This window comes from Phascolarctos cinereus, unplaced genomic scaffold (assembly GCF_003287225.1).
Source record: "Phascolarctos cinereus isolate Bilbo 61053 unplaced genomic scaffold, phaCin_HiC Scaffold_2;HRSCAF=192, whole genome shotgun sequence".
Classification (NCBI taxonomy): Eukaryota; Metazoa; Chordata; class Mammalia; order Diprotodontia; family Phascolarctidae; genus Phascolarctos; species Phascolarctos cinereus.
In genome coordinates this window covers 354,705,382-354,731,521 of record NW_027555625.1, presented here as the reverse complement: position 1 = coordinate 354,731,521, position 26,140 = coordinate 354,705,382, and the positions used below count along the sequence as shown (strand labels likewise).

The 26,140-nt window shown below is 37.3% G+C and overlaps 1 protein-coding gene across 1 annotated transcript in view; it reads left to right on the top strand.

The window, feature by feature from the left end:
- The window catches only part of TDRD9 (tudor domain containing 9), a 240,370-nt gene that overhangs the window by 64,742 nt on the left and 149,488 nt on the right, over positions 1-26,140 (top strand). Inside the window, 3 exon segments of the mRNA XM_078150388.1 lie at positions 23,339-23,436; positions 24,578-24,799; positions 25,317-25,439. Of these exon segments, the coding sequence (XP_078006514.1) occupies positions 23,339-23,436; positions 24,578-24,799; positions 25,317-25,439 (443 nt within the window).

Genomic DNA, 26,140 nt, shown 5'->3' with positions numbered 1-26,140 from the left:
TCTCTTGACAGGTGATAGACTCAGGATGAGAATAAGTTATATTTTTAAATTTTGTTTTCTTTGCTATGCATATTACTAGGATTTTGTCTTTCTTTTTCTTTTTTTTTTAAGGTAGGAGAATGAAGAAGAGAAAAATCAATATTTGTTAATTAGAAAGAAAAGAAAATACTTTTAGATCCGATGGACATCTTGTAATGTTTTTTTGGTCTGGCTCCAACAAAATTCTGTCTAAAATAGTTCAAAACAATGAGTTGTTTTTCAGCCTTTAAAAATCTAGTAATCATTCTTTGTAAAGATATTCTAAGCACATAATTGTGGCAGTGTATAGATACCCCAAAACTATTTAGAAGTGCTTAGTTAGTATTGATAAGAATTGCTGTACATGTACTTGGAGATGGTCTCCAGATGTTCCTTGTATTGCTTTTGGCCCGAGAATTTTTTTTTTTCCTCATATAAAAATCCAAATAGAAGGAAAGAATGAGGACATCCTTTGAAGTGTGTTATAATGACATTTGCTATTAATAGATTTTAAAAGTGTATTTAGTATATAAATCCTCTTAACTTTGAACATTTTTAATCTAGTCATAAATTTGATGATCATACAGCTTAAAATGAATACTACTGCATTGAAAATAAAGTGTTTTAGCTTCTAAATGGAAATAGGAGAACGCAGAATATACATTCCACTTAGCTTATCTTTTAATCATTTTATTTGGTTTAAAAAAATACTACTTTGGGAAAAACTAGGATTTCTTAACAACTTGAACCGTCTCCCAGAATGCCATATTTTGTGGCATTATTGCTGTTTTCATAGACATTTTAAAATTTGCTGTAGGGACAAGAAGTTACTTTTGGTACAGTATTTTATGACTGAATGCTTTCTTTTACTTGTTAAGATAAAAAGTTCTTTTACTATTCTTCTTCTTAAACATTTAGTCTGTGCTAAGTGTATAGTAAATAAGAACAAAGAAATATTATTTTCCCTTTCCATAAGAATGAAGTGTATGTAATAGTTTTAATAACTTAATAAAACTATAATACTCATCCCACTTTAAGAGAAACATTACACATTTATTTTAAAATTTTAATTTCCAATTAAATTGCATCATTAATGTAGTAAAAAATACTCTAATTTTCAGTAGTGCATGATGCACTGAAGGACTGTTCAAATAAATTTGGTCTTCTAGGATCACATGATTCAGCTTTGGAAGAGGTCTTGGATCATCTTAGAATTCCATAAGCTCAGTGGGAAGGAAGCTGAGAAATCATGCAGTCCATTTCGTACCTAAGCAGTATTTCCTTTAAGCACAAACAAGTGATCGTCTCTTTACATTGAGCCTAGATATGTCCTCATGTGGATTGTCCCCCCGGCACCAGACACAGCACTGCCTGGGAGCCCTTTCCGTTTTGTTTTCCCCAAGTGTTTTCTTTCCCAATCTAACCGTCCTCCATTCCTTCAAGTAATATTCAGGTGTCACGATCTCCAGTCTTCTGGTAGTCAGGTTGCCTCTTCTACATGTGTGTTCCAATTTGGTAGTGGCCTTTGAAAAATTTGTGCAGAAGATTAAACATAGTATTCTTTTAGTGTTCACACTGAATATAATGTGAGTCCAAGCCTTTTATTTGACAGATTGATAAAATGAGGCCGGCTGGGATAGTTGTGGGTAGCTAGGGGGTGCAGTTGGTAGAGCTCCGGGCCTGGAGTTTGGACTCAGACACTTCCTAGCTGTGTGACCCTGGGAAAGTCGCTTAACCCTGTTTGCTCAATTTTCTCATTTACAAAATGAGCTGGAGAAGGACATGGCAAATCACTGCAGTATCTTTGCCAAGAAAACCCCAAATTGGGGACATGACTGAAGTGACTGAACAGCACAACAGGGATAGTTAGTAGGAGAATTGGGATTTTGTTTCAGGTGTTCTGATTCCAAATCTAATGGTTTTTTTTTTTTACCATGTGACTGTTGTTGAAGTAGTAAGACTTCACGGAGAAGAACGGAGATAATACTTTCCAACATTTTATATGCCAAAATTGTTCTTGAATGTTAATGTTATAGAAGTATACTCACTGCTGAAGTGGAACAAAATTAAATGCAAAACCTTGCAATCTTTATATGTTATCTTTTTTTAAAAATTTTTAAAAATTTTTTATTTTTTTAGGCAATTGGGGTTAAGTGACTTGCCCAGGGTCACACAGCTAGTAAGTGTCAAGTGTTTGGTCTGAGGCCGGATGTGAACTCGGGTCCTCCTGACTTCAGGGCTGGTGCTCTGTCCACTGCTATATGTTATCTTTGAAGCTTGAAGCATTGAAGTTTTAGTATTAAGTATAAATCTAATGTGATTCTTGCATTCTGTTAAGTCTGTGAACTCTGGAAAATTATATAGTACAAATCATCTCAAGTAAACTACTTTGGTATTCTGTATAAGTGATTGGGAAGCTAAACTAAAGTAAGTTAATAAAACTTGTTCATTGTTTAAAGAATCTTAAAAAGAAAGGAAATGTTTCTTTGTATTTAACAGTTGAAACTATACCGTAGTGTAATAATAAAAATAGAACTTACGTTAAACTGTTGAAATTTAATTATTCTGTAAGTTTTTTGTATTTGTAGAACAGACTTAACTGCATGCTTTTTAGTAGAAACCCAATGTCTTTGGGTCAGTCTGTAGTGTTCAAAACAGATTGCTTTCCTTTTTTTTAACCTGTTTACCTTTGCATTCACCAATTTTAAAACTCAGTTATATATGATTTGGAACCTCTGATGTTTTAACTATTTGGGAAAGTGTTATTCTAGTTCTATATTCAAGTTGCTGGGTTGGGGAAACAGTAAAAATGAACTAATAGTTCTTGCAATTTCCACTCTCGTGTTTACAGGAACTTAGGATCCCTTCCCCTGCGTCAGAATCCAGGGATGCTAACCATTCTACTGTTGCCTTCATGCATCTGTAATCTTTTGTGCCATTTGGTTCTGTGCTATTTTGGGACCATATTTTTCTGCTTCTAGACTGCTGTGAAAGGGAAAGGCTCTGGAGTTGTTAGAGGGTCCACCCCTTTCTGACTCACAGTACTAGTAGAGGGCAAGGCACCAATTTGCTTGCCCCCATGGTGGCCTTATCTCTAGGCGTTCCTAGGCTCTGGCCCCTTTTGATCCTGGAATTCTCCTTTGTTTAGAAGATGCCCCTGCCTAAGAACTCTTCCTTTTCCTTTCAGGAGTTTGGGTCCAAAAAGTCAGCACTGCTCATGAGCTCTCCCTCCCTTTTCAGGGGAATTGTTGCCATTCCTTTGCTGACCTCTCTGGGTCTCAAAGGTTCTCTGTTGAGGGTGACACCAGTCCCCAGGTATCCCCTGTCCAAGGTCCAAGAGAACCGAACCAGGTCAGCACTAAGCTCAGAACTCTTTCTCTGCTCATGTTCAGCTCTAGCCAGATCTAGCTGTTATCTTTTAAAGACCACATCAAAGGTTGTGGCTCAAAGCTACCATTCTTGATGAGAGCTCCTTGATGAGTTGATAACATAGGGGTGGCACTCATGCCTTAATTAAGGAATTATGTTCAAGATCCCAAATGATGTATCATTCTGGATGTTCACATCACATACATGGAGTTTGTCTTTAAGGCTAGAACAAAGTCTTTATACCTCTTATAGGATCTAGTGCAGAATGAAATAAGCAGAACTAGGGCCACAGTTTGTATGAAAACAACAGTATTGTAGAGACAACCTTGAAAGACTTAGGAACTCTGATTTATGCATTTTTTAAAATTCTGAACTTAAGAAATAAAACAAGCATTTCCCTGATGAAGTGGAATAGAAAAAAAAAGAGGAACTGCAGATCTGTTATGTACAACTTGCTATTCCTTTTACATATCTAACAAAGTTATCATATAACTTTCTTTCCCCCCGACCCGGCTACCATTAGACACAAATGTGTGTGTGTGTATATATGTGTATATGTTTTTATGTATGTATGTCAGTTCTTTCTCTGGATGCAAACAGCATCTTCTTTCATAGGATCTTTGCAGTTAATTTGGGTATTTATAATAGAATGACTTAGTCACTCAAAGTTGTTCTTAAAACAATATTGCTGTCACTATATACAGTGTTCTCTTGGTTCTCCTTTTTTCACTCTTCATTATTTCGTGTAAGTCTTTCCATACTTTTTGAGCTCATCATTTCTTAGGGTAGAATAATATTCCATCATGAACATATACCACAATTTGTTTAAATATTCCCTAGTGGATGGGTATTCCCACAATTTCCAGTTCTTTATTACCACAGGGAGAGCTGCTATAAAATATTTTAGAACATAGAGGTTCTTTTCCTTTTTCCCTAATCATGTTGGAAACAGACCTAATAGTGATATTGCTGGATCAAAGGGTATGGGTAGTTTAATAACGCTTTGGGCTTAATTCCAGATCACTTTCCAAGATGGTTGAATCAGCTCACAGATCTACCAACAATGAATTAAAGACCCAATTTTTCCACCTCCCCTCCAACATTTGTCATTTTCCCCTTCTGTCATTTTAGTCAGTCTGATAGGTATAAAATGATATCTCAAGTTTGTTTTAATTTTAATTTCTCTAAGCAATAATAATTTAGAGCATTTTTTCATATGACTATCAGTTGCTTTGATTTCATCAGAAAACTGCCTATTCATATCCTTTTATCATTTATCAATTGGGGAATGATTAGTATTGTTATAGATTTGACAATGCTTTTTATGTATTTGAAATATGACACTTTTATTTGAGCAACTGTCTACAAATAATTTACACAATCTATCACAATTCTAGAGCACTCATGATGAAACATGCTTCCTACCTCCACATACAGAAGGGATGATCTTAGAGTGCAGGTTGAGAATTTCTGTTTTGGGGGGGGGGAGCTCATGGTTTATGTAGGAATTTGTTTTGCTTGACTCTACTCATTTTGATGGGTTTTGTTTTTCCTGTGTTCTCAATTTTTTGAACATGGCCAGTGGCGAAAATTTGTTTTGTTTGACTATATGTATTTATAATGAACAGAATATGAACTTAAAAATAAAAATTTAAAAATAAATAGAAATAAAAAATATAGATTAGATGGAAGGTCATCTGAAAGGGGAAACTTTAGCATCTGGAGGGACTTGGAAAGGCCTCTTGCAGAAAGTGGGATTTACTGTAAGTCTTTTTTAAAAAATAGTATTTTTTTCCAATTGCATATAAAGACAATTTTTAGTATTCATTAAAAAAACTTTTTGGGTTATCTCCTTCCCTCCCTTATCACCCCCTTCCTCAGATGGTTAGTAATGTAATATAAGTTGTGTATGTGCATCACGTAAAACGTATTTTCAAATTAGTGATATTGTAAAAGAAGAAAAAGGTCAAAAGAAAAGAACCATGAAAAAATAAAGAAAGTGAAAATAGCACACTTCACTCCGCATTCAGATTCCATGAGTTATTTCTCTGGATGTATATAGCATTTTTCATTATGAGTCCTTACGAATTGTCTTAGACCATTGTATTTCTGAGAAGAGGTAAGTCTTCATAGTTGGTCATTGCATAGTATTACTGATATGGTATACAATGTTCTCCTGGTTCTGTTCACTTCACTTTGCATCAGTTCATGTAAGTCTTTCCAGGTTTTTCCGAAATCTCCCTGCAGGTCATTTCTTATAGCTCAGTAGTATTCCATTACATTCATATACCACAACTTGGGACATCCCCTCAATTTCTACTTCTTTACCACCACAAAAAGGGCTGCTATAAATATTTTTGTAAATATAGGTCCTTTCCCCCTTTTTGTGATCTTTTTGTTACCCTAAGTCTTGAAGGAAGCCAGGAAACTAAGAGGCAAAGGTTAGAAGGGAGAGAGTGTGCCAGGCATGGGGGAGAGACAGTGCAGAAGCACACAGAAGAGGAGTGAGGAACCCCAAGAAGGTCAGGGAAGGGGGAAGCAGGATTGTAGAGTTCATACAGGAGCCTAGAAAGATAGTCGGGGAAGATTCTTCTGTGAATTTACTAACTTCACTTAAACAACTTCAAATTTTGCCTTAACTTAAAAGGCTGTGGCCTTAAGTCTATATGTGTGGATCTTGTGATCAGATTTATTCGTTTCTTAAGAAAAAGGAACTATTTTGCTTGCCCTAGTTAATATAAAGATTATTCTTCTTTAAGGCTGTGCATGTGGCATAATTTTTAATAAACCAAGGCACAAACAGGAAGAGGGTTATGGACATTGGCTGGGGAATGTGGTCAGTAACTCTTAGGAGGGATGGTTATTGGAAATAGAGAAAATCTCGAGGTCACAAATGATAAACTGATTGTAGGACCCTACATAAGCAAGAACTTTGGATAGTTGGGACTCCCCTATCCCTTTTGTCTGGTCACTGACAGGAAATGCTGACTTCCCCTGTCAGGCAGAATGGGATCCAGCCAGCCCCAGCTCCTCTCCTTGTCACTGTCATCAGCATGTGATGTCATGGTTGCTGTCTAGTCACTTCATCACTTCTCTCATGCCTCTACTCTCCAGCCTGGCCTGTTACTCCATGCATCAAGGGGATGGGGCCAGGAATTATTAGTACTTTAAAGTTTTCTGAATGCTCTGCATACTTCCTTTCATTTTTCTCCTAAACAGTGAGCTGGTGAAGTAGAAATAAAGTCTGTTCTTCCCTTGGGACCCAAGCCTGTCCCCCATGTATAACTTTTCCCTGGGTGTGTGGTCAGTGCTGTTCTCTCTGGTCTGTGTCCACACTCAATTCTTGGTAGTTCTGTTCCCTTTCTTTTAAAGGCAAAGCCCTCAGTTGTGCCTTATGTATACAGCAGCTGTGGTTCAGCCGTCATCCCCTACTGCCAGGACTATTAATCATCCTTTGGGTTAATAAATATTTGCGTGTGGGGGGTTCTCTTTATACCTCATCAAGGACATCTGACCAGAGTCTCAAATGAAGCATCAGTGGAGATGTTTAGACCATGTATAAGCAGATTATTCAGGACTAGAGCAAAGGCCTTATCTTGTATCTTTATTACTTTGACAGGCTGTTCTAGTCATATTGCTTATATTTGTGATTTTTTTATAGTTAAAATTTCTACCACTGTTTTTGAGGGAATAATTTTCTGTCAATTTTTTTAAGGAAAACTATTAAGAGAATGAAGTTAATTAAGAACCATCAGGATTTCATCTTTGTTCAGGCACAGAGGAATTTCTTTTAATGGGAAATAAGTATTATTTTTCAGTTTTATATTGGATTATACGTCTGATTATCATTATTGTCTTGGACTTTTTGCTTTTCTCTGGATTAGTATTTTACCTGCCCTGTATCCAGATAATGTAAAGATGACAGAGATGTAGAATGTAGACATTTTCTGCTTGTTAGGTCTGCCACCTTCCCCCTGGCAAAAAAATGGTATGTTTGGTAACAAGATTTACTCTGTGTTAGAACTGTTACGGTCAGTGACCTGGAAACTTCACATTGTGTTTTGTTGAAATAATTCTCACACAGTACATTTCTGCCTCATAAAATGTGTTTTCATTATATAAAATTTGTGTCCCCAACTAGCAACCTAAAAATGATCTCTAAGCATATATATACACAATTCAATTATTCTTCCATGATAACCAGCTAAAATTCTACACTTAGATATTGAATACTCTTATTGAATACTTTGATAATTCAAAATATTGCTGTTGGTTTCACAGGAGCTATTGAGCACTGGTTTAATTTCTTATCACTAACATACCTATTTTCCTAGTTTTGAACACCCATCTTTTGAACTACTATGTCTACTACTGCTAATAATATTTATATTATAATAATTTCTATAATGTTTTAAGGTTTACGGAGAACTTAACCTATACTATCACCTTTGATCCTCATCACAACCCTATGAAGTTGGTGCTATTATTATTCCCATTTTAAAAAAAAGGAAACTGAAGCATGGAAAGGTCAAGTGACTTGCCTAGGGTCACACAGTTAAGTTATTAAGTGTCTGAGGCCAGATTAAAACTCAGGTCTTTTTGAATCTAGTTCCTGTGCTTTTTCCACTGTGCCACCTACCTGCCTGTCTGTCCCTCAACTTTCTACTTCTTTAGAGAGCTAGTTCCTTGTGTGGTAGAACAGTGAAACATGGGGACCTGTGTGGCCCAGGGCTCTTCTCCATGACCTCCTTTCTTCCCCTTCAGCATCATATTTATTTTTTCCTTTAGTTCTAGATCAGTTCAGTCCAACTGAGCTCCTTACTATCTGTCTCAAATATATATATTTATGTCCTCTGTAACCTTTTCTCTTCTCCCTTCTTCAACGTAAAAATAATCTCATTTGCCTCAAATCCTTTTGGAGGAAGGTAACCCCTCTGCCTTTTGGAAAGAGGCAGAGGAACTAAGAATCTAAATTATGATGGCTAGCAGGTGGAGTTTCGTAGTGCCTTACATTGATCTGGGGATATTTGCATAGTAACAGTTGACTAGTCCCCTTCTTGGAGGAGAATGTGAAAAAACTTGAGTTTTGCAAGTTTCTCAAACCTGTTTATACACATTCCAGGTCAAAATGGAAAGTAAATTTTCCCTGAAAGGGATAGAAAAGGGACTTCAGTAGGGGCAAAAAGAACCTAAAGTGATAGAAAGGCAACTTGACATTTGTTGGGATGTTGAGTGGAAGAATACCATGCAGAGAGGGAAGAAAGGAAATAAGCACGTATTAAATGCCTATTGAATACTAGGGATTGTGCTACATGCTTTATAAATGGTTTTTGATCCTCATAACAACCCTGGGAGGTGAGTGTTATTATTACCTACATTTTACGGTTGAGGAAACTGAGGCAGATAGAAGTTAGTTGACTTGCCTACAGTCACACAGGACATTTCTGACGCTAAATTTGGATTTGAACTCAGGTCTTCTTGACTCTGGCCTTAGCATTCTTCATCTGTGTCATCTGTGGGAAGGAAAAATAAAAATTTTAGGCTTGGGATTAAAGAATAAATTTGAAGTACTTCCTGGACAGGAGGGAGGTGGATGATCTGGAGAAGAAGCAGTTTCTCCAAGGAATGATAAAGCAGAGCCTCTGAAACCATCAGGTGATGTGATCATTCAGTAAGGTCGGGAGGATCTAAGAGTCGTGGTTTGTGAGTCCATTGATTGCCAAGGAAGTTATTTGCTGACCTGAGAGTAATAAAGAGGTCTGCTGTTTTTCTTGTGCATACATGAAAGAAATAGCCTTACATGGCTCATTGAAAAGAATGACGTGGGTTCTGGTTGCCAGAAGGAACCTCTGCAAAGTGCTGCCCAGAATGCTTTTAAGTCTTGGGTGAGAAACAAAACCACGTGTTTGGTAAGAAACAAGGGCCATAGGTATTATTCTTCTCTTTTGTGCTTCTTGAAGGCAAGGGAGGCAGAAAGACAGAACTGATTGATGGAGGACACAATCTGCTGCTTGAGAGGTGGTAACTGAGAAGGGAATTTGGATTTCTGGGCCATGGCTTAAAATGTAGGGATGATTGACTCAAGGTCAGGGACAGAGTGCCTCAAATGATGGTTTATAAGAGGGTATTTGATTAGCATCTTGCATGTCTAATCAAAAGGGTTTTTAAACTAAAAAGGATGGGGTGGGGAGAGAGAAAACTGCCTTTTTATATCCACCAAGCTAGATGCCGTAGAGAGAAAAGGAAGAAGAATGACAGTTGAGACCATCAGAAGTTCATAGGAAACAAAATCCAAGAAAAGAGTCAGTGGTAAAGTCTACGGCCTTATTTGTACATGCCCCAAAGTGAGGCAGCAAGCAAGAGAAAGCCAACTAGAAGCTCCAACCTGAGGAAGAAACATTGATCGTTGTGGTACCATTGAGATTTAAGAGGAGAGAGGGAAAAGTATGAACTCTGTAAATGGGATATGGTTCTGCGTTTGCACAACACATCGAAAAAGGTTAGGTAAAGAGGGGTGGGGTTTTGTGTGAGGCAGTATCACGTATTAAGCAGTACCCTCCTATGAAGAATCGCATGAATGCCAATGGATGAGAGAGAAATGCTGATGATTTGTGTGTGCTTATTTTATATCCTGCAGCTTTGCTAAATTTGCTTATTATTTCAAGTAATTTTTTACTTGATTCTCTAGTATTCTCTAAGTATACCATCGTATCATTTGTCTAATCAATAGTGATTTAGAACATTTTTTCATATGACTATAGATAGCATTAGTTTCTTCCTTTGAAAACTGCATCTTCACATCCTTATAAATTTGTCTTCATTCTCTACGTATTTTAGAAATGAGACCTTTGCTGGAGACACTGGTTGTAAAAATTCTTGCCCAGTTTTCTGCTTCCCTCCTAATCTTGGGATGCATTGGCTTTTTTTGTGCAAAAACTTTTCAATTTAATGTAATCAAAAATGTCCATTTTGCATTTCATAATGTTCTCCATCTCTTGTTTGGTCATAAGGTCTTCCCTTTGCCATAGGTCTGAAAGGTAGACTATTCCTTGCTCTTCTAGTTTGCTTATTATATCAGTTTTTATATCTAAATTGTGTACCCATTTTGACTTTATCTTGCTATAGGGTATAAGATGTTGGTCTATGCCCAGTTTCTGCCATATTCTTTTCCAGTTTTTCCAGCAGTTTTTGTTAAATAGTGATTTCTTATCACAGAAGCTGGAGTCTTTGGATTTATCAAATAGTAGATTAGTATAGTCATTGACTGTTGTGTCTTGTATATCTAACCTGTTCCACTGATCCACTACTCTACTTTTTAGCCAGGCCCATGTAGGGTTTGTTTTTTTTTTTAAAGGCAATTGTGGTTAAGTGATAGCTTTGTTTCTTCTTTGCCTATTCTAATTCCTTCCATTTCTTTTTCCTTCTCTAATTACTACAGCTAACATTTCTATGCAATATTGAATTAACACTGGTGATAATGGACATCCTTGTTTCACCTCCGATCTTATTGGGAATGCTTCTACTTTATCCCCATTGCATATAATACTTGCTGATGATTTTTGACAGATGCTAGCTATCATTATAAGGAGGACTCCATTTATTCTTGTGCTCTCTAGTGTTTTTAATAGGAATGGATGTCGTATTTTGTCAAAAGCTTTTTCTACACCTATTGAGATGATCATGTGGTTTCTGTTAGTTTTGTTTTTGATATGGTCAGTTATGCTAATAGTTTTCCTAATACTGAACCAGCCCTGTATTCCTGGTATAAATCCTACCTGGTCATAGTGTACTGTCCTCAAGATAAGTTTTTGTAATCTCTTTTCTAATATTTTATTTAAAATTTTTGCATCTATATTCGTTAGGGAAATCGGTCTATAGTTTTCTTTTTCTTTTTTGGCTCTTCCTGGTTTAGGTATCAGCACCATATTTGTATCATAAAAAGAATGTGGTAGGACTCCTTCACCTATTTTCCCAAATAGTTTATATAGTATTGGAATTAGTTATTCTTTAAATGTTTCTAGAATTCACTTGTAAATCCATCTGGCCTTGGAGATTTTTTTCTTAGGGAGTTCATTGATGGCTTGTTCAATTTCTTTTTCTGACATGGGGTATAAAGTATTTTATTTCCTCTTCCTTTAACCTGGGCAATTTATATTTTTGTAAATATTCATCAGTTTCACTAAGACTGTCAAATTTATTGGCATACAGTTGGGCAAAATAGTTCCTAATTATTGTTTTGATTTCCTCTTCATTGGTGGTAAATTCACCCTTTTCATTTTTGATATTGGTAATTTGGTTTTCTCCTTTTTTTAAAAACCAAATTAGCTAAACGTTTATTTTTTTTTTTTATAAAACCAGCTCTTAGTTTTATTTATTAGTTCAGTAGGTTTTTTATTTCAATTTTATTAATCTTTCCTTTGGTTATCAGAATTTCTAATTTGTTATTTGATTAGGGATTTTCAATTTGTTATTTTTCTAGCTTTTTTAGTTGCATGCCCAATTCATTGATCTCTTCTTTCTCTATTTGATTCATATAAGCATTTAGGGATATAAAATTTCCCCTAAGGACCGCATACACTGTGTCCCATAAGTTTTGGTATGTTGTCTCATTATTGTCATTCTCTTGGATAAGTTATTGATTGTTTCTATGATTTGTTGTTTGACCCACTCATTCTTTGGGATTAGATTATTTAGTTTCCAATTAATTTTTAGTCTGTCTTTCCATGGGCCTTTATTACATGCAGTTTTTATTGCATCATGATCTGAAAAGGGAACATTTAATATTTCTGCCTTTCTGCATTGAATTGTGAGGTTTTTATGTCCTAGTACATGGTCAATTTTTGTGTAGGTGCCATGTACCGCCAAGAAAAAGGTATTATTCCTTTCTTTCCCCATTCAGTTTTCTCCAGAGGTCAACCATATTTAACTTTTTAAGATTCTCTTGATCTCCTTAACTTCTTTCTTGTTCATTTTGTGGTTAGATTTATCTAGTTTAGAAGAGGGGGAGGTTGAGGTCCCCCACTAGTATAGTTTTGCTATTTCTTCCTGTATCTCCTTTAACTTCTGCTTTAAGAATTTGGTTGCTATACCATTTGGTACATAGATGTTTAGTAATGCTATTACTTCATTGTGTACGGTGCCTTTTAGCAGGATGTAATTTCCTTCCTTATCTCTTTTAATTAGATCTGTTTTTCCTTTTGCTTTGTCTGAAATCAGGATTGCCACTCCTGGTTTTTTTTTTTACTTCAGCTGAAGCATAATATATTCCACTCCAGCCTTTTACCTTTACCCTGTGTGTGTCTCTCTGTTTCAAATGTGTTTTCTGTAAACAGCATATTGTAGGATTATGGTTTTTAATCCATTCTGCTATCCATTTCTGTTTTATGGGAGAGTTTATTCCATTCACATTCACAGTTATGATTACTATGTATGTCTTCCTCCCCATTCTTTTCCGCCCCTCCCCCCACCACATTTATGGGTTTTTTTTCTCTCCTTTTTCCCTCTCCTTCCTCAGTAGAGTTTTGTTTTGGACCACCACCTCCCTCACTCTGCTCTCCCTTCTATTATCCCCCTCACTTTTCTTTTCTCTTTACCCTTTCTACTTCCTATAGGGTAAGTTAGAGTTCTATACCTAATTGATTGTTATTTCCTCTTTGACCCAAATCTGATGAGAGTAAGGTTCAAACAATGTTCATCTCCCTCCCTTCTTTCCCTCTACTATATTTGGTTTTTGTGCCTTTTCACGTGATGTAATTTATCTTTGTCTGCCTCTTCCTTTCTTCTTCTCCCAGTACTTTTCACCACTTGATTAGATTCTTTACCATCACATCAAAGTCAACTTGAACCCATGCCCTCTAAGTATACTCCCTTTTAAATGTCATAATGACATTACAGTTCTTAAGAGTTGCAAGTGTCTTCTTCCCTTGTAGGAATGTAAACAGTTTGCCCTTATTAATAATAATATGTTATTGTTGTTTTTTCTGTCTTGTTTACTTTTTTATGTCTCTCTTGAGTCTTGTATTTGAAGGTCAGATTTTCTGTTGAACTCTGGCCTTTTCATCAGGAAGGTTTGGTAGTCTCTATTTTGTTGAATGTCCATCTCCTTCCCTGAAAGATTATGCTTAGTTTTGATGGGTAGTTGATCCTTGGTTGTAATCCAAACTCCTTTGCCGTGCAGAATATTGTATTCCACGTTCTCAGATCTTTTAATGTAGAAACAGCAGGGTCCTGCGTAATACTGACTGTGGTTCTATGATATTTAAATTGTTTCTTTCTGGCTGCTTGCAGTATTTTCTCTTTGATCTGGTAATTTTGTAATTTGGATGCAATATTCCTTGGTGTTTTCAATTTGAGATCTCTTTCAGGAGGTGATTGGTAGATTCTTTTGATGACTAATTCACCCTCTGGTTCTAGGACTCAGGGCATTTTTCTTTGATGATTTCCTGAAGGATGTTGTCCAGGCTCTTTTTTTTTTTTGTCATGGTTTTCAGGTAGGCCAATAATTTTTAAATTTTCTCTCCTGGATCTATTTTCCAAGTCAGTTATTTTACCAACGAGGTATTTTACATTTTCATTTTTTTTTTGTTTGACTGAGTCTTGTTCTCTCAGAGTCATTAGCTTCCACTTGCCCCATTCTAATTTTTAAGGAGTTGTTTTCTTGTATTAGATTTTGTACCGCCTTTTCCATTTGACCTATTTTACTTTTTAAGGAGTTCTTCTCTTCAGTGAGTTTTTGTGCCTCCTTTTGGCCAATTCAGACTTGTTTTCTACAGGTAATTTTTGTCCTTCCTTTTCCAAGCTATTGACTCTGCCTTTCATACTAATCATTTCTTTTCTCAATTTTTCTTCTACCTCTCTTATTTGACTTTTAAAATCCTTCTTGAGCTTTTCCAAGAAGACTTTTTGAAGTTCATATTCCCCTTTGAGATTTTGGATTTGCGTATATTAACAATGTTGTCCTCTTATGAATTTGTGCCTTGATCTTCCCTTTCTCCAAAATAAGAATCTGGTCATTTTCCATTTCTGCTTTTGGTTCATGATGTTTGTCTATTTCCTGACTTAAAAAAAAATGTTGAGTTCTCTTGTTGGAGCAAAGGAGGCACTTACCCAAGCTTCTTTTCCTGCTCACCAGGGCCTTGCACTTGAATATTTGGCTCCTGCTGGCCCAGTCTTGCACAGGGATGTTTGGATGCTTGTGGATGTCTGTCAGCCTTGAGCTTTGCCTTTTGCGGTTGTGCCTCCTGCAGTTGTGTTGAGGCACTGGATGATTTTGCTGTTGGAGAACACCATTGCCCTTGTTGGTTTTCTAAGTTGGTGTCTACCAGTTCCCCTTCCTGTAGTGAGGCTCTTGGGGGGGTCGTGGTGTTGGCACTTGCTGCTCCACCAGCCTGAGTCTCAGGATCTCCCCCTGATATGCTGAAGTGGGGCTTGCTGGGACGCCTACAGTCCTGTACTGCTCCCCCTCCCCCAGAGCAAGAGGGGCCTTTCCTGTTAATCCCCCAATCTTCCTGGGGTACAAGATTGCTGTGCCCTGTCTTTTTGCTGGCTCATGGTTTTTCCTGTGTCTATATTTTCTGGGCTCTCAGAGGTCAGTGAGGGAGGGTGAGAGCATTTACTTCTTACTTTGCCATCTTGGCTTCTGGAAGCTGAGTCCCGTCCTTTAATTTTTAACCTGTGTCCTACTGCCCTGTCCTTAAATCTTTCAACCATGAAGAATTCCTTTTGTCTCCTTTATCCTATGTCATGAAATCCTTTCTTGTCTTTAATCTTTAACCCTCATAAAAACTTTTAAAACTGCATCACATTCTGAAACCCCTATATAAACATAACTCCTCCAGATATCAGGGTCTCATTTAACTTTCTTGCTAAGGAGGCCCATGATGCTTACACCTTTTAAGTAAAGCTTTCAATTAATGGCTACAGAGAAGGTCTGAGTGAATTCTTTCACAACCAAACCACTCTCCCAAATCTGACCTTGACATTTTCATTTAATTTTGCCAGTATTTAAGGAGAGCAAAAGTTTTAAAATGTTTTGCTAGTATTGCAACTTTTAAATAATTGTATTTTAGCTGTATTATCAATGAAGTACCTGTGTGGGATGCCACTCAAATTCAAAAACAAGCTTAGAGGTTTCAGGTAGGAACAGAAAGTTAAAAGTTTATTGTTTGCTGTTCTCGAGAATAGGGTGGCCCTCCAGCAGAATGCTCAGATGAGGGGAGACAGATTACAGAAGCAAAGAACCAGATTAAATAACCCTAACGAGTAAAGCTCTCTCCCACCAGTTGGCCAATGTTTGGCTCACAATCTATAGAAACAGAAAACAAAACAAAAGAAACTATGTACATATCTGTATTTAGCCCCTTAGTTTACTTAAGTGTTGTCAAAGAAACAGTCAAAAATGTGCAGTCAAGTTAGACGCTGTGCTGTTGTGGCAAGTTTACCCCTGTAACCGGAATATACAACAGTTACAACAAGATGGGCTTGGGGGGGGGGAACCTTCAAGGTTTTCAGGCTTGGCAAACTTTAACTGCTGAGATAGCAATGGCATAGAAGCACGGGGGGGGGGGTACGTGGGGCTGGATTCCCCTAACTCAGGTGATTTCTAGTAAATCAAAACTTAGGCCTGTCAGGCTGCTACGTCTGCCTTGAGTCGCAATACAATTTCTATTTATTCTTCTGAGAAGTCTTCACGGGACTCCTCATCCAACTCAGCCTTATCCCAAACCTTAATTACACTGAGGAGTCTTCACTGAGACATCCCATTCATACCTATTTGGTGGCTTATCTAGTAATACAACTATTTATAAATTGAAGTATCATAGATGTAGAGGTCATAAATCCTAGAATATTAGAACTGTAAGGGTTCATTTATAATGTCATTTACTGTGATGGCTAGATCATAGATAGGTCATTTGACCTCTTTTTGTCCCACACATATTCTAAATTACAGAATTTGCATTGTATAAGGTGTTAGCTTACCTGGGGCTCCCTATACTACATGAAAAAGAAAAGAAAAATGAAATTTCACAGAAGCTTTTGGAATCTGGCCTTTTAGAGTTTGTAGAAACTGAATTTAGGCTTAGTAAATTTTTTAGAAAAGAGATAAAAATAAATTGAGCTCACTCCCGTTGGTGAGCACCATAAGGACCATCTAAACTTTGTTTATATTCCTACCTCTTAGCACAGTGCTCTATGCAGAGTTCGTGATTAATGAATATTTAATTAACTGAATTTTAATAAAATTCAGATTTTATTCAGTAAACATGGAAAATAATTTTTGAAACTTAGTTCCGTTTTAATAGCCACTGAAAGGAGAGAGATGGTATGGGGGCAAGAGAAAATGATGTAAAAATTGTAGGGAGAATAGACAGAGAAATGGATACTAGATGGAAGGAAATGAGAAGTATGAGAGGAGAAGACTGACTTGACATCTTGATAGGGAAAGTGAGGGTTACACACTGAATCAGGGAGAAAGAAAGATTTCAGAATTAATTTTTCAATTAAACCTTGTTTTTCAATTATTTCTCAGTTTTTATTTTTTTAATATATAAATTTATTTATTTTTAGTTTTCAACATTTACTTCCACAAGATTTTGAATTCCATATTTTCACCCCATCTTCCCCCTCCCCCCACCCCAAGATGGCATGCATTCTGAATATCCCTTCCCCTAGTCTGCCCTCTTCTATCTCTCCCCCCTTCTCTTATCCCCTTCCTCTTCTATTTTCTTGTAGGGCAGGATAGATTTCTGTACTTCATTTCCTGTATTTCTTATTTCCCAGTTGCATGTGGAAACATTTTTAAACATGTGTTTTTAAAACTTTGGGTTCCAAATTTTCTCCCTTCCTTCTACCCCACCCACCCTCATTGAAAAGGGAAGCAACTCAATCCAGGCCATACATGTGCAGTTATGCAAAACACTTCCATAGTAGACATGTTGTGAAAAGCTAACTCTATTTCCCTTAATCCTATCCTGCCCCCCCCATTTATTCTGTTCTTTCTTTGACCCTGTCCCTCCTCAGAAGTACTTCCTTCTGATTACCCCTTTCCCAATCTGCCCTTCTTCTATCATCCCCTGCTCTCTTGTCCCTTCTCCCCTATTTTCCTGTAGGGTAAGACAGATTTCCATACCCAATTGAGTGTATGTTATTCCTCCTTAAGCCAAATATGAGAATAAGATTCCCTCATTTCCTCTCACCTTCCTGTTTCCCTCCACTGTAAGAACCTTTTCTTGTCTGTTTTGTGCAAGATAATGTACCCCATTCTACCTCTCCCTTTCTCTTCTCCTAGTATAATCCCTCTCACCCCTTAATTTTATTCTTCAGATATCACCCCTTCATCTTCAACTCACCCTGTGCCCTCTATCTATCTATCTGTCTATCTATCTATCTATCTATCTATCTATCTATCTATCTATCTATCTATCCATCTATCCATATAATTTTCCCCCTCCCACTACCCTAATACTGACAGAGGTGTCATGAGTTATAAATATCATCTTTCCATGCAGGAATGTAAACAGTTCAATCTTAATAAGTCTCTTATGATTTCTCTTTCCTGTTTACCTCTTCATGTTCCACTTGAGTCTTGTATTTGAAAGTCAAATTTTCTATTCAGCTCTGGTCTTTTCATCAAGAATGCTTGAAAGTCCTCTATTTCACTGAATGACCATTTTTTTCCCCTGAAGGATTATACTCAGTTTTGCTGGGTAGGTGATTCTTGTTGTAATCCTATCTCCTTTGCCTCTGGAATATTATATTCCATGCCTGCGGTCCCTTAATGTAGAAGCTGCTAAATCTTGTGTTATCCTGATTGTGTTTCCACCATACTTGAATTGTTTCTTTCTGGCTGCTTGCAATATTTTCTCCTTGACCTGGGAACTCTGGAATTTGGCTACAATATTCCTAGGAGTTTTCCTTTGGGGATCTCTTTCAGGAGATATCCATGGATTCTTTCAATTTCTATTTTGCCCTCTGGTTCTAAAATATCAGGGCAGTTTTCCTTGATAATTTCTTGAAAGATGATGTCTAGGCTCTTTTTTTGATCATGGCTTTCAGATAGTCCAATAATTTTTAAATTCTCTCTCCTGGATCTATTTTCCAGGTCAGTTGTTTTTCCAATGAGATATTTCACATTGTTTTCTAATTTTTCATTCTTTTGGATTTGTTCTACTGTGTCTTGATTTCTCATAAAGTCACTATCTTCCAATTGCTCTATTCTAATTTTTAAGGAAGTATTTTCTTCAGTAATCTTTTGGACTTCCTTTTCCATTTGAATTCTTTTAGGGCATTCTTCTCCTCATTGGCTTTTTGGACTCTTTTGCCATTTGGGTTAGGCTATTTTTTAAGGTGTTATTTTCTTCAGTATTTTTTTGGGTCTCCTTTAGCAAGCTGTTGACTTGTTTTTCATGATTTTCTTGCATCACTTTCATTTCTCTTCCCAGTTTTTCCTCTACTTCTCTTACTTGCTTCTCAAAATCCCTTTTGAGCTCTTCCAAGGCCTGGGACTGATTCATATTTTTCTTGGAGGCTTTGGATGTAGGTGCTTTGACTTTGTTGTCTTCTTCTGGTTGTATGTTTTGATCTTCTTTGTCACCAAAGTAAGATAATATAGTCTGACTCTTTTTGCAAGGTTTGCTCATGATCCCAGCCAACTACTTGAGTTTTAAACTCTTTGTTAAGGTGTAAAAGTCTGCTTCCAATGTGGAGAATGTACTGTCCCAAGCTTTGGGGGTTTGTATAGCTGTTTTCAGAGATACTTGCAGGGACCTGTAAATTTTCAGTTCTTGCAAGGTGGTATGATAAGGGTCGAGGTGTTTACTCTTTTCCTGGCCTGAGCTCTGGTCTTTGAGTGATTGGCCACAAGCAGTCTTTTCTCTGTTGGAACTGTGAGGAAGATTTCCTCTCCACAGCCACTACAAGCTCCACCACGCCATCACTCCTCCTCACCCCAGGACCGCCACCCAGAACTGTGACCCAGATCCAAGCACGGGCAAAGCAAGAGATTCCTGCCTCAGCACCAGCAGAGAGATCCCTGCAGTCCCCCTCTGATCAGCCACTGCATTCCCCCTCAGTCTGTGGGCAGGAAGTTCAGAACACAGCCACCACCCCGCACCCACGCTCTGTGCTCTGGAACTGGCTCTGACCTAGCTCTTTCTCTCACCACAAAAACAGACTTTTCCCACTGACCTTCTAAATTGTCTTTAGCATTCGTGGATTGAGGAGTCTGGAAGCCGCCACAGCTCCCTGTGATTCAGTCCTCTGAGGCCTGCTCTAGGTTCCCTGCAGCCTGCACGCCCAAGCCGAACTGCATTCCTTTCCCCACCCGGCGAGATATGCCTTTCAGATCAACCATCCAGGCTGTCTTGGGCTGGAAATTTGTTTTACTCTGTCTTTTTGTGGGTTCTGCTGCTTTAGAATATGTTTAGAGCCATTTTTTTGGTGGGTATTTGGAGGTGTTTGGGGGAGAGCTCAAGCAAGTCACTGCTTTCACGCTACCATCTTGGCTCCGCCCCCCATTTCTCAGTTTTAAAAAATATGTAAAGAAAAACAGACTTAAACTTTATTTGAATCTTAGAATGAATGGGCTGTCAATTCACAGTAACAAAATTTTTGTTTAGAAAACCTTTAATTTGTCTTATCTTTATTATTTGTAAGATGTAGATGATGATATTCTAGTTTTTTGCTTAATAAATATTATCTGTAGTTCTGACCTATGAAAATATATTATTGTCTGGGTTGGCAAATTCCCAGTCATCTATGCTAGCAACCTAAATGTTAATTTATAATCTACACTCTTTTTCACTTCCCTCCCCACATAGGATCATTTGCAAATCCTGGTGCAGCATTTCTTGCTTGTATCCTACCTTCTCTACTTTGATACTGCCACCACTGTGTGCTTGCCAAAAAACCTGAAGGAAAAATCCTGGACTTTCCCACAAGGCCACATCTCTAGGGTTCCCCTGAGGCTATAATACCATCAACTGGCCTTTCATTGTGGACCTCCCTGTGGCTCCAGGCCACTTCTCCATTCTCCCTTGGCCATGTGGTCCAGATCCCTGGAATTCTATTACCTCATAAACTATTTGGCCACTCCTAGATCCCTCCCATAGTCTTAATGTATAAAAAGTCCATCTTGTCTCTATTAAACTGCTCGGGTTCTTATAATCCAGCCACTACTTAAATTCTTATAATCTAGCCACTGCTCAGATTCTTATAATCTAGCCAATAGCTTACTAATGTTCAGACTCCTTAAGAGTCTGCCTAATATGACGGCTAATGTTCAGACTCCTTAAGAGTTTGGCTAATATGACAGATGTTCTAATAAACCTTGCCTTTGGCTGAAAGAAGACTTGGGTCTTTTGGGCAGGATCCGTGTGTTGTGATATTGGGGACCCAGTACCCCTAAACCTCATCGTTTGGAGAACTCACACAGGGCAGGCATTTACATGTTGGTCAGAAGAAACGATACAAGGACACTGAAGGTCTCCCTTAAGACCTTTGGAATTGATTATGTGACGTAGGAGACAGTGGCACAGGACCGCTCAGCATAGTGTGCCCATGCTGTGTGCTGTGCTCTATGAGCAAAGCAGAATTGAAATAGCTCAAGAGACACACAAGATATGCAAACTTTGAGAATCTACCTCAAAGTTCACATGGGCTCTTTGTGTCTGACCTGTGGCAGAGCATTCCGACCTCATATTGGTCTGATCAGCCACAGTCAGACACACTGAAACTTGACTCTGGCATAGTGATGTCATGTTGGTCCTCTTAGAAAATGAAGGACACCAGCCAACCAACCATCCAGCCCTGGTACTTTACCTAATACTTAGGACAGTTACGATAGCCTGTTGCTTGATTTCCCTGCCACACCGTTCTCCCTGCTCTAGTACATTCTCCACTTATAGCTTTCAAAGTGATTTGCCTTATGGAAAAATAAGGACACTCTTGGTGCAGTGGAGAAGAATTTGGAGCTGTGCCCAAAGAACTATCAAACTGTGCGTATCCTTTGACCCGGCAATATCACTAGTAGGTCTGTATCCGAAAGAGATTAAAGAAAATGAAAAGGACCTACATGTACAAAATATTTATAGCAGTTCTTTTTTGTGGTGGCAAAGAATTAGGAAATTCTATTGGGGAATGGCTGAACAAGTTGTGATGCATGATTGGGATGGAGTACTACCATTGTGCTATAAGAAATGACAGGGGGGATGGGTTCAGAAAAACCAGGCAAGACCCATATGAATTGATGCAGAATGAAGTGAACAGAACCAGGAGAACACTATACACAATAACATCAATATTGTACAATCGGCCATGAAAAACTTATCTAGGGACAGCTAGGTGGCACAGTGGATAGAGCCCCGGCCCTGAATTCAGGAGTACCTGAGTTCAAATCCAGCCTCAGACACATAACACTTACTAGCTGTGTGACCCTGGGCGAGTCACTTAACCCCATTGCCTAGCAAACAAACAAACAAACAAACAAAAAACAATATAATCAGTACAATGATCTAAGACAATTCCAAAGCACTCATGATGAAAAATGCTACCCAGCTCTGGAGACAGAACTGACGAGCTCTTAGTGCATTTTGCAGTATAATTTTTTTCCTCCAGACCCTGCAATCTGTCCACTGTGACAAGAAATGTGATGGCACTACCAGTCTGCCCCGGTCATACAATGTCTAGAGGACTGTGTTTATCTGGGGATTGTCTAGGTGTGCTGGGAACCCTGAAATTGAGGGCAAAAGGTGCGTGTCTGCTTTGAAAGAATTCAGCCTCTGGAGTCTTCTTTCAGTGAGGGACAAGATTTATTGTATTGCAGATAGAAGAGAGTGAGATTTTAAGGGGGGATTTGAAGAACCTGCGTGTTTATGACACCAATACAAGTGGGCCAGACTTTAAGAATCTGAGCAATTTAATGGGGGCAAGATGGATGCTATACTGAAAGACTTTGGGAAGATCTGGATGTGATGGAGGAGTGCCCAATAGCCTGGGGTGACCTGGAGATAGTAGAGAAGGGGTCTAGATGGGATTGAGGGTGAGAAATAGCCTTAGGGGCCCAGGGGCAGACAAGGGGGCCACAATGAAAGGGCATTTAAAAGGATTATTGACTGGGAAGGGCCAGGTGTCTTAGGCAAATACCAGAAATCTGGGTTCAGGGGCTTTGGGGTTCAACCCCGTCCCAAAGACATGGTCTTTTACTTTCAGGGTTCCAGCTTGAATCCCATCCCCCATCAGGGATCACATTTTAAAATGGATCTCTGTAAGCTAGAGGCCATCTGTAAGAATGAGCAAGATTATGGAACTAGAAATCATGCCATATGATTAAACAGTGGAACCAACTATAATCCCACCTTTTACAAAATTCCTTTCTTAGACACCCCCCCCCCCCCATGGTAGTGCCTTCCCACTTTAATCTCCGTTGTTTATTGTTTACATTGTGGTTGAACATAGATGTTTGCATATTGTTATCCCCATTAGATTGTGAATTTCTTGAGAGGAAGAGAGTGCTTTGTATCCCCAAACTTAGCATAGTACCTGATACTCAGTGTGTACTTAATAATGACTTTTTGACTGACTGACTGACTGACTTTTGAAGCAGGGGAATAGATAACAACTTATGATTTCTGCAATTGTATTTATGCAAAAACTATTTTTTAGTAAAAGATTTTGTTTTCATTTGTGCCAATTAATAAATTCTCTTTTATGCCAGTTTGCTTAAAGCCCATAGTGTTAGTATCTAGGGATAATTACCTTAAAGCAATATGTAACTTTTAAGCCATCTTGTTTAAATTTAAGTAAATGAGATGGTGGGTGAATTTTCCAAGTTGTCTTCTGCCCTGAAAAAGTGTTAATTTGCATGGGGAGGGAAGAGCATATTCATATTTATACAAGCATTTAGAATGTGAATTTTTAAAGATGTCATTGCTGTTTTTTCCCCCCCTGTTCCCAGGTCCAAAGCAACCTTTATATAAATCAAGCAGTGTGCCGTCTATCCCAGAAACAAATTACAAATATCCTGATTTGCCTATAATTCGGTGTAAGGAAGAGGTAAACAATTATTTTAAGATAAATGTAACTTGTTTTAAATTAAGATGTGACCTTAGATATGTAATTAGATGTATCTCTGGGAAGGGCCTTTGAGGTCATGGAGTTCAGCCCCTTCATTTTGTAGGTAACTGTAGCCCAGACAGGTTATGACTTGCCTAGAGTCATACAGCCATTAAATAAGTATCTCAGACAGAAGTATAACCCACCTCTGCTTAACTCCCAAGTCTAGCACTTCATCTAATACTATGGTACTTCTCAATTTTGTTTTTTCTAAACAGTCATGTAGTATAAAGGTGTTATGTCTTTATTCAATAAATATTTACTTGAGCATCTACTACCATCTTTAGAGGCCTTGTATTTCACATTGTAGGGGAAAGGGATGCAAAGACATAAAAGATATAATCCCTGGACATAAGCAATATATAGATTTATTTTATTCGTTTAATTTTTATACATTTTCACTTTTAACTTTCATTTGCGTTCGGTTTTTCACCTCTGACACATCCTTTTTCTCAAAACCCTTTCAATGGCTAAAGATCTATAAATGTAAAAGTAGAAAATTTTTGATAAAGTATCTCTCTGGTGTAATCCTATAAAGCAGTTATCTAGTAAGTACATTTTTCATGTACTTACAGAGCAAAGATATTTGCATTTTAGGTAATTTTATTAACAGTGGCAGGCAAGCTATGTTAGTAGATTATTTTTGATTCTAAAGAATCTTATTTCATTAAACATTTTAGATTTTATTTTAAGTATATTGATTTACTAGTGGAGAGAGATTGTAGTGTAGATAATACAAAACTGAATAATTAAAACTCAGTTTTTGTTTGGTTTAAGCTTGCATTGATTTTTAATATTCAGATGACTATAAATATAATTAATTTCCTTTGTTGTCCCGTGTGTTTTATTTTATACATTTACAAACGTTATTTTGAGAAAGTGTTAGACTTTACAGGATACCCAGAGGAGTCCATGACAAAAAAGTTTAAAGCATCCTGACTAGATCATCTTTAAGGTTTTTTCTATCCACTTGATATCTTATGTTTTGTAGGCATACATTGTTATTACATAGGTAATAGTTTTCATTTCTGTTCAATTTTTGTCCATTGAAGAGAATGCTGATTTTTTTTTCTAATTCCAGGTTATTTCTTTGATAGAAAGCAATTCAGTTGTAATTATTCATGGTGCAACTGGTAGTGGAAAAAGCACTCAGCTTCCTCAGTATATCTTGGATTATTATATTCACCGTTCTACATACTGCAACATTGTGGTTACTCAGCCACGGAAAATAGGTGCCAGTAGCATCGCAAGATGGATTAGTAAAGAGAGATCTTGGACTTTGGGTGGTTTGGTAGGATATCAGGTAAGTTTATTGTAGAAAGCAAGTAAATTTTTATTTCTGCTGTAATTCCTTGGCCTATATCATATCATAGTATAGCACACATTTTGCAAACCTTTGAATTCTACTAGATGTTTGTGGATCAGAAATATAAGATTTAAAAAAAACAACAAATTTTAATCAACATTTTTATTTTTCTCCAAATAAATGGGTGATTGAATGTTCAGTGTTGCCAGACTTTAACCAAAATAAAGCAAAATGAAAACAACTAACAACAAAATTTCCCACAGCGAAACAAGACATATTGCATGTAGGAAGGATGGCGCCTTTTTCCTTTAGGCTCCAAACAGAGGAATTCAGAACTGTAATTTTATTCTGATCTACCACTGAATTTTATGCTGGATAATAAAAAGGCACAGGATAAAAAAGACACAAGATAATTACTTCACTCAAAAATGCAAATGATAATAGTTTTTAGTAATTGACACCAAGCATTTAAATATATAAACCTCCTGTTTCCTTCTTTCTCCTCCCATTTTAGGTTGGACTAGAGAAAATAGCGACCAAAGATACAAAGTTAATTTACATGACCACTGGTGTGCTGCTTCAGAAAATAGTTGGTGCCAAAAGTTTGGCAGAATTCACTCATGTCTTCATTGATGAAGTAAGTTTGAAAAAAAAATTGCTTTTATTGTAAAGGATCAAATTGAATGTGTGAAAGCATTTTGTAAAATTACAAATTGCTATACAGTATAAGTACTGGTTGAATGTAAATCAAGTAACTGAATTTCACATGAAGTATTTTGAACACATACCACTTTCCAAAGTTTAAAAATTTCTTTTCCTCTTGTTTCTAAGATCCATTCATACATGGGTAAAGGGGTTTGAGAGTTCTGATCAGATCTGTTGTTCAGGGTACCAGCTTTAATCTTTAGATATAATATGGGAAAGACTACTAATTGCACATTGTTGTTGTTATTTTAGCCAATTCTATTCAGCCATTGATTTGATGAGCTAGATTTCATTTTTTGAGAATGACCAAGATGAAAACATTGGCACTGTGTGGTGTAGTACATCACCTTTCTCCTCTCTTTTCTTTGGTCCTGAAACCCTTGGTAAACTTGAGTTCCTGCTGGTACCTGCCGCCAAGTGAATCATTGGCTACCACATGGATATATTGATCCATGATAGAATTGGAAAATGTGAATTACTGTGATTTTTTTTCTTTGAAGTAAAGAAATTATTGAGGTCTTAATGACCATTTTTTCTGGAGGAATGTTTACATTTATATTATATTCATATATATCTTACATGTATACATTCTATGCATGCACACATATGCACACATGTATACACACATATATA